Raw genomic sequence first — 9,839 nt, 5'->3', positions numbered from 1 at the left:
GAAGATCATTCTGTATTTGCTGTATTTCCCCTGGCCTGAATACAATACCTGATGTGAAGATGTTTCTGCTGCAGCCTCTGTGGTCACAACAGAGAGGAGCTTCAGGTCTTCACACACCAGACTGAGGAACTTTGCTGGCTTTCCCTAGTGGAAATCAACGAGTTCTTCATCTGCATGGTTAACTTTTGATCCTACAGTGCTTGAACCCAACTAGCTGATTTCAGGAACCTGGGAGTCAGGAAAAATGCTCGTGCTATTTCTTGCACTTTTTTGCACAGTCAGCCCCAGGCCACTTCTGAGTACAGGATACCTTTAGTTTGACCAGCTACTGCTGGTTTTCACCTAAACCATCAGGTGGGGGCTTTCAAAGGCTTTTATTTCTTGTTTGTGGAGTTTCATGTGCCTGCTTTTGGGGGAGAACAAGGTTCCAATTTATTCCTGGTTATCTCACTCTTCAGATTCTCTGAGTTGGTAGTAAGTCAGAGGCAAGTTGTTTGTAAGACATCATTTCACAGCTCAGTTGTGAGCACATTCACATAAAGCCACATTCTGCCCTTGTTTACACTCTGCAGCTCCGGTGGTTTCACTGGGGATTTGATGGAGGAAATAAGGTTGGGATGCAGCTCTTTGGGTCCAATCCCACTGAACTTACTCCAGCAAAAAAAAGCTTGTGGGTTTCTTCCTCCTAATACTCAACGCAATGGACGGAAACATATGCTCCTCCAAGTGACCATGGAAACTAGTGCCTGGGTTTCCAAGGTGATTTTCTGGCAAGTGGCCGAAGGAGGAAGCAGTAACAAAACAAGATCCCAGGCAGCAGAAAGCATCCACATTCCTGGCAATGCAGCATCCTGCACTGAGGAAGCCGAAGCCACAGAATAAAACAGAGCAAACTTCTCACTTAAAAATCACCGTAGGTGTCAAAAACATGACAAAGGGTGGGTAACTCAGTCTGTGGTCCCAGCTTTCTCCCACATCTGTTTCTTTTCCTGCTTCTATCTGGTGAATGATATCAGGTCTTATCAAACTGACATTTTAAGGTGCATATAAGTTCGCGTTCAGTAGAAAAGAGAAAAATGACACAGGGAAAGAAAAAAGAAGCTGCTTAAAATCAACTCATAGATTCAGGCTAGGAAATTTTCATACTCTGTGGATTTTATTTTTTTTTTTTTAATGTTTCATAGTAATAAATAGGAGTGGTTTTCCATCTTGCATTTTGCAAGGCATGGAAAATACATGATGTCGTGGTTTGGATCAATTTCTCTTTCAAGTGCAATAAAGACACTTTGCAGAGAACATCAGTATTCCTCCTGAGGCTCCAAGCCAGCATACAGCAGAACCCCTCCTTCCACATCTTTCAGGAGGACCAGGACTCTCCTTATCTGCCTATCAGCATAATTCCTTCCTGGAGTACAGGTGCAACACACTGAGGTACAACATGGCACAACAGAGTGGAGAAGGAGGCAGGACTGGTGACAAGAGTGTTTCCTCTTGCAGCAGAGAGGAAGGGGAGTTGAGACACACATATAGAAATACCTTCTCCTCTAACTCCTGCACAAGCATTAAAGCCTGTCACGGAACGCTTTCACATCATGAATTGTGGAATCTACGGATGTACACCAGTTACATGACCACAAGCAAGTACAGACATAGCATCTAACAGCAGAACAGCCCAGCAGCAGGGATGTTACTGAAGATTAGATGAGGGACTGTTGCAAATTAAGACCAGACCCAGCAGGAAAGCTACCCATCCTAATATAAAAAGTCTGATACGGAAATAGCAGAAAGCTGTTTCCTTTCTGCTGGAAGAGAAGGAGCCAAATGAGTTTAAAGCTTCCCTCTATCTGTTGGGAGTATCAAAATCTCAAATATGAATCAAACTGTTGTTAAGTGTTTTCTCGTGCACTTATATTCATGCTTTCAGCTATAAATAAAGCTTTATGAAGCTTGATTGCCAGGTTTTTCATTAAAGTCAGAAGGTCTTATTCTATCCCTGCAGGATACGGTTATTGACAAGTTATTTTAAGATTGTTTCACTGCCACAGGATAAAACCAAATTGTCCTTAAAAGTGCTGTGAAGTATTTTGACATTAAATCTTCACTTCTCTAATTGTGTGGTTGATTTCAAAATTCCTCTTTCTTCCTCTCTCTTCAACTTTTAATGGAAAATCTGTGCTTGCAAGTGGCTGGGGAGATGTACAGCAGCAGTCACTGAAAGCACTTTGCTTACCACAAGCACAGAGATTTTCTAAAAGCACGTGGAGGGATCACTTGCTTATTCCACTGGAAGTACAGTAAAAATGAACACTAGCTGCAGTGTGGGATGCATCAGCCACTGCATTAAGGAGAGGTGGTGATGATGAGGGGAGAGGATGTAACCCACATAAGTTAATCTGACTGTGCCAAGACAACCCTTCCTGACCTTATCATCAATAAACTCCCATATGCATATTCGTCACAAGGTAAGTTCAGGTTTTTACTCTGAGAATATATATCCCACTGATGGTACTGCTCAGTGTAGTCTTCAGTCATACAACATGGTTGTGTGTACTCCTCTCCTTTACTTTCCTGTCCAGACTGTACCTGCACTGGGACACAGGAATGCTGGATTACACTGCTCAAATTAGTTTAACAATTGCCATGGGGTTCAGATCAGTACTAAATGTAGCTCTTCGCATCTTCTCAGAGCACTAAGACAAAATCTGTTCACAGTTGCACAAGTGTGGGACATATTTTCTCCACCAGTTGAACATGATGCCCAGATACTGCAGATAATTCGGAGCAGCTTGGTGTATCCACATGCAAAGGGCAGCAACACGCAGAGGTAGTAGCACAGGCTTTGAAATAACTAGTCATGTTAGTCATGTACCATACCTGAACTAACTCATGTGGGTGACTTTGCTTTCCATATCACCTACCTATAGTAATGGTAGTAGTCTCCTGAGCACTTGCAAGGTAATTCAGGATAACTGAGAACATGCCCTCTCTTGAAGAATGAGTAAGATTTGCTACAGTCATTTCCTGTGGCTTAGGGATATCCAGACAGATATGGGACTAAATTGTTATTTTGTAAGTACAATTAAAATATCATAAAACCAGTATAGCACACTGCAAATGAAATGATTGTATGGAATTGTTTGTAACTCACCCAGTGAAATAACCCCATTAACTCCCTGAAATTTAAATACGCTGTACTATTTGAGGTGAGACATTTGTATTAGAAAAGTAAAACTATTTGAACTCTGAGTCTATTCTCCTTAGATATCCATTGGCCATGTATAGATCTTGCCCAAGAATTAAAAGCTTTGTATTAAACAGGTTAGAAATATCAGACAGGAAATTTGCCATATAATTACCATGTCTACATCCAATACTAAGGACAGCTAGTGAAAGACAGTAAAATGAACACATAGGTAGGAGCCAGCAGAAGACTTGGCAGCATTTATGAGACTTCTACATAAAGTAATTACACACACCACTGGTCTGAGATCAATTATTTATATCCTCTTTTATATACTGTAGCTCACATTTTATTGGCAATTGTTATTACCAATTCACTTCAATAGAGGGCAAAAGAGACTGAAGTTGTCATCTCAGACTGGAGATTGCATGCAAGAGTAAGAATTAAGAAATCTGGGAGGTATACATACAATTGGAAACATGACCAAAGTAAAAGAAAAATACTAACATACTAGAGCTATACAGGTTTTGGGTAATTTTAATTTCCCTTAATGCTTCACTGCTCTCCCTATCAGTGTGTCGTACTGAAATAAATACAAGAGCTTGGTGAAACAAAATGAACTCCAAACTCTTCACAGTCATTTTTTATCTAGTCTTGAACAGATTGTAAACCCTAATTTAACAGTACCAGGGAAAATGTATGGTTTGGTGAACTGGAAGTACATTCTCTTACATTCTCTTTTGCTGACTTTTAAGGCAGCAAATTTCTGAATAATTCAGTGCACTTAAGGGAATTTCTTGTGGGGAATGACAATTTATTTGTTTTTATTTTCTCTCTGATTTTATTTTTCCATTAGAACAGGGTCTTTGCAGGCTATCTAATAGAGCATTTCAAATGGTCTCTTTTCTGTTACTCAGTTACAAACAGTTTCAGTAATGTTTTAAAATTCACTTGCTTTTGGACACAAAGGTACAATATCCCAGCAGTTATTAAAAAGCCTAATGTTTTATGAAATGAGAAATAATAGACTCTGTTTAGTCTCTGGGATAATTACTTCCTTCATTCCACCTAAGAATGCAGAACAGAAAGATGGCTGTGTTTTCTGCTCTACAATGAATCCCACAGGGATGGACCATTTTGACCTTCATATCCTTAAAGAATTTCTCATGCAGCGATACTTGTCTCTGACTATTCTTCACAAATTTTGTCTTCACTGATATAATTTGCTGTAGCAGCCTTAGTACAGTATCTTTCAAAAATGTATAGCTTTTCCACAAAACTCTTTCCCTCCAAGTGATTTTTTAAGTACACTTGACCTACCAGTCCTCCACACGTGCTGACTGTCAGCTTCCTTGATGCTCATGGTCTTTATCTTGCTATGACTATGATTTAAGCAGTATGGATGTTGTCCCCCAGCACTTCATGAGCACTGTGAGAAACAACATTTGAATTCAAAATTATCTTGAAAAATGAGAAAGAGTTGATCAAATGAGGAAATATAATGAAAACAAGAGGAAAAAAATGTCCACTTAGAAGAAGAAAATCAACTAGTGAAGTACAAAGGGGGAAATAGCCTGACAAAGGACTCAACTGCAGAAATTAATCTAAGACTTATTGCAGAGTGCAATAGAAATATGATCTGGCAATGTGATACTGCTGCAAAAAAAAAGTAATTGTTGCTCTGGGAGCATCACATTCAAAATGGTATAGCAATTGTATTGACTGTGGGTGAGTTCTTACCTGGAATACAGTATTTGGTTTTGGGCACTGTACCTTAAAATAAAGTGTTAGGCAATGAACTAAGGTGTACAGAGGTACTGACTTGCAATGGAAATATTAAGATGACAGAAATTAAGTATGATTGGATATAGCTGCATAAGCACTGAAGTAACAGCAGAAAAATGCAAAAAAAAAGACCATATTCATAAACAAGGACATAGACCACAGCAGTAAAATCGAGTGCTGTTGCCTGTGTTAAGCCCAGGAGCCCAGCACTCCAGTAAAAACAACCACAGCCTACCTGTCAGCAGAAGACCCTGCTCTCTAACAAGAGGAAAATGGGAAGAAAGTAACAGCATATCACATATGCCATTCCTTTTAGCCCAGCTTGAAAACAGACTGTGGCCTTAAGGAACTTTGAGCAGACTTGCCTAAAACTTATGGAGGTGGAAATAAGCAAAATTCTGATGCAAAAGAATTATGCCGCAGTGATTTTTGGCTCTTGAGAATAAAAGACCTGTCAAAAAATTAGTTTGTCGTTGCTTAACATATGTGATGAGGACCTGATATCTGTCATCTCTTCACGGTTGAGGTTGGATGGGACTTCTGGAGGTCATCTAGGTCATCAAGCAGAACCACCTACAGCAAGTTGCCCAGGAGTGTGTCCAGGCAGCTTTTGAATATCTCCAAGGATGGAGACTCCACAGCCCCCTTGTCCTCTGTGTTGCACACAAGTGACCCTGGCCAGACCACCTGAACACTTACATCTTGGTCCTTGTAAGTATGTGGGTGTGAGAGTGTAAGTGAATGAGATCATTGAGAAAAGGACTGTGAGTGGGTAAAGCTAATTTACTTAAGAGATTTTGTAAAATAATATCACTTTCTCCTTCCATAGTGTCTCACACTGAGTTTTTTACACTAACTTCTTAGCAGAAAGGGAAACACAGTGCTGTGTGATGGAAGGCTGAAAGACCTGGGTTTGGGTAGTCTGGATGAGCAAAGCTTCAGAGGTATTACGGTGATAGTTTTCCATATGTAATATATTATTATTAAGACAAAAACAACAACAACCAGCTGTTCTCATCGATGCTGGGAGAAGGACAAGAAGAAAACAGCTTTAATTACTGAAAAATTATTTTGGCTGTGTATCGACAGGAGTGAAACTCTGGCAAGAGTTTAACCAGGGCCTCACGGCCTCCCCACTGGAAACTGTGAAGCACATGACCGGCAAATATTTGGCACGCATGTCTGGATATGTTCAAACCTGTCTTACTGCTGGGGGCTGGACCAGACCAGGGATTGACAGCATATTTCTGATGCTCAGCTCCAGATTCATTGTCAAAAGCCCTGTGACTCAGAGACCCCGGTGCCAGCTCGGATCCGTGTCGGTTAGAGACTTGGTGCCTGTGCCAAAGTTTTGTCACCACTGGACTAAACAATCTCTTTTAGTCTCTTCCTGACCTATGTTGTTACAGTTGCTATGAAACCCTTACCCATGGAAGCAGTTTTTCCACTGGCTCCATGGACTTCTGCTCCATTTCTCATTACCAGGAATGTTAAAACATTTTTATTTCTTCTTCAATAAAATTGAAAGCACCTATGCTTGAACTGGGGAGGGGGTGGGGGGGTAGGAGAAAGAATTTGGTTTTGCCTAACGTTTTCATTTCAGCTGACTTTTGAAAAACTCTGTTTGTCGGCTAGAGGTTACACAACCGCCATTCTTTAAGTGGATATTTTGTTATTATCCATCTGTCAAAGAGATGGCAGCAGGGTGGTGCTGTTGCATTTTTTTCTTCATTTTATATTTTTTTTTAATCTCTATTTTTCAGGAGTAACAAAACTAAGTTTCTGAAGCTTCGATGCTTTATCAAAAGTACACATGGAAATATTTGCTTCAGGTATAAAGTTAAAAAACAAATAGCTATGCATTTTCAGAAAGTTTTATGGGAATTTTATATGTAGTACTTCCATTGCCTTTTCAGATAACTTCAAAATTCAGCTCTGAAGTAATCTATGACATTGAACATTCAGGTACTGAAGGCTGTATGAAGCCTACAAAATCTTCATGTTCTGTAATTGCTGGGAGAAATCTTACAGTGAGAACAGGACTGAAAAAGTAGATCCTCTACCTGTATTTTTAGTAGCATCAAGTTTAAAAAACCCACATTTTGTGTATAGCCTGGTTTTGAAATGCTCCTCTTTTTTACACTTTTTTTTTTTTTCACTTTGCAGCTTTTTGATTACATTTTCATTCATGAAATCTGAAAATGGGAAGTATGTAACCAAGGTAACATTGCTGTCCCTGTTGTGTACCCGAGTGCACACAAATCTCACATCACAGTCCAAAGACAAAGCTGTACCTTGTCTGTAACAATCCCTGCTCTCCTCCCATCGTTTACAAAATAAGATCTCACCAGCAGGACCACATTTTGAGGAGGACCCACAAGGAAGAAGGGCAGCTGAATATTACACAGTACGGGTGTAGATATTGATACAGATATAAATACAGACATAGATATAGATGATATAGATATAGATGTTGCTGCAACTGTCTGCTGGACATATCAAAACTATACGGTGTCTGTGGCTGAGTCAGCCTGGGGTAAATGCTCCTGGCAAGGAGCGGGATCATTTGCTCTCCTTGTAACCTCACTAAGTGCGAAACCTGACAAGTGGTCATGACAGTGAGTCAGGCACATGCTGAGATGGTCAGAAGCAGACTGGCTGTGTCACAGGCCAGCACACCAGATTTCTAACTTGGAACACAAGAAAATACATGTCTTCCTATGCATCATTACCCCCCTGCTGGGTATGTCCCCATCATATTGCCCTCCTTCTGCAGTTCAACTCTGTGAGTCTTTCTTTATCTAACAGAGAGAGAATTCTCAGGGTCAGATGGTGCAGATGATGCTCATTTGCTAATACCAGTGCTGGCATCAATAAGGTCGAGAGAGGTAGTGTCTGTTCTGATGATTTCACTTACGCCCTTGCAGACCACTTCTCTCTTCAAGAGATCAATGTAAGGGGGTCTTTGCTAAGCAGAGTTGTTCCAAAACTTTCCAATTAAATTTCTCAATTAATTTTTGTCTGAAATTTCTTGCACTTAGACTTGCTGTAATGCTGGGCCCTTCTGTGACTCTAACCCACAGCTGCTTGACAACAGATAACCATATTAGCAAGTGACAAGCTTATCTGACAAATGACTTTTTGTTTGGATTCTTGTTTGTACACTTTAGACATCCTGGGTCCTGTGGGCTATTTTGGTATCAGCAATAGACTAGAGATTGAAAATAGATTGCTTATAGGGTATTTATTGCTTTATGCAGACAGAAAAAAAAAAAAAAACAAAAACAAAACCAAAAACAGTTCTCTTGCTCTTTTCATGTTCTCCTTTCCCCAAACAGGACTCCCCTGTTTCTTCAATCCATTTTTCCAGTCTTATTTCCATTTTGTCCCATGATTCAAGCTCAGTCCAGTTCCTCTCTGGGCACTCCTCCAGAAGCCTTTCAGTTTTAGGAACCCTACCACTTTCCCCATGGAACCAATACATGTGAGTAGGTTGGTATACTGCTGAGCACTCAAATCCCATTTTATGAGCACTTCTGCCCCCACAGCATTTCTGCACAGTGACAATTCTGTGTTTCTTCTGTTGCAAAATTCTCCTAGTTTGTATCTGCAGACTAAAATGGAGATGAGAACAACCTCTCACCTGTCAGTCAGCTGAGGTGAGCACCTCAGTAGAGCTCCAAGGATGGGCTGTCTATTTGTCCTTGAGACTTCCCTCTCCAACTTCTGTGACCTTCTCCAAATAACTCTGCCAATGCTTACTGGTTTGGGATTTTTTACGGATGTGGGCTTCGCATTTTCAGAACTATTTAGCAATGCTGAGTTCTTCAATGCTTGGGTTCATAATTTGACATACTTCAGGAAGACAGGGGTTCCACTCCTGACCCAGTTTTCAAAGGGTAAGCATATGAAAAAAAAAAAAAAAAAAAACAACACAGAAAGGTTTGTAAAATCTTCAGCCTGGATCCTGTTGCAAAATAGTTCCCTAATTAGTTTGAAGATGGCGTTTGGTCAGTTTATGGTATGATTATGAATATGAATTCTATGATACAGCCAACTAAAAAAAAAAAACCAACAACAACAAAAAAAAAAAAAAACAAAAAAACAACAAAACCAAACAAACAACAAAACAAACCGCACAATGATTAATATAACGTTTCTCCAGCTTCCCCCTTTAAATCATTCAGGATGCTATTAATGAAGCACCTAAACGTGCCTGCTCACAGAGCTCCGATAATGATCTCTGCCTCTCTCTGCCCCTAAGGACGGTTCGCGCTTTCTCTCCCGCAAGTCGCCGCTGGAAGGTGAGAACGATGCGGGGACGGAGGAAACACATCGCCGCTGGGCCCGAATCCCCCCCCACCCCCCCCCCCACACACACCCCCCCCACACACACACACACACACACATCCCCACCCCCCCCACACCCCCCCACCCCCCGCCGCCGCTCCGCCTCCGGGGCAGGGAGGGCTCGGGGCGGGTTCGCCTCCCCGGCGGCGGCGGCGGGAGCGTGGGGTGCGGGTGTGTGTTTGTGTGTGAGGGTGAGGGGGTGTGGGTGTGGGGGGGTGTGTGTGGGGGGGTGTGTGGGGGGGTGTGGGGGTGTGTGGCGGGGGGTGGGGGGGCCGCGACTTCGGGAAGATGAATGCGGAGAACCAAGATGTGCTGCTGGATCTGGAGGGGGAGGAAGAAGGAGAAGAGGAGGAGGAAGATGAGGATGAGGAGACTGGTGAGTAGGGGGCTGGCGCGGGGAGGGTCCCCCCGGGGACAGCGGGGGAAGCCCCCCGGGGAAGTTTCACGCCGAGGCGCTGTCGCGGGTGGGGAGGGCACCTGCTGGCGCCGCGCCCCGGGCAGTGCCCGGGCCGGGGGGCTGGGG

General features: G+C 42.1%; 1 protein-coding gene across 1 annotated transcript in view; it reads left to right on the top strand.

Moving 5' to 3' along the window:
• Positions 1-9,570: 9,570 nt before the first annotated feature.
• ANO6 (anoctamin 6) overlaps positions 9,571-9,839 on the top strand; it is a 76,986-nt gene continuing 76,717 nt past the window's right edge. The window contains exon 1 of the mRNA XM_033000036.2: positions 9,571-9,692. Within this exon, the coding sequence (XP_032855927.2) occupies positions 9,605-9,692 (88 nt within the window). The 5' untranslated portion in view covers positions 9,571-9,604. The remainder of the gene's footprint in view (positions 9,693-9,839) is intronic.

The sequence above is a fragment of the Tyto alba genome, unplaced genomic scaffold (genome assembly GCF_018691265.1).
Source record: "Tyto alba isolate M040663 unplaced genomic scaffold, T.alba_DEE_v4.0 Super-Scaffold_2, whole genome shotgun sequence".
Classification (NCBI taxonomy): Eukaryota; Metazoa; Chordata; class Aves; order Strigiformes; family Tytonidae; genus Tyto; species Tyto alba.
The sequence above is the reverse complement of the archived record's forward strand: the minus strand, read 5'-3'. Positions and strand labels throughout refer to the sequence as shown.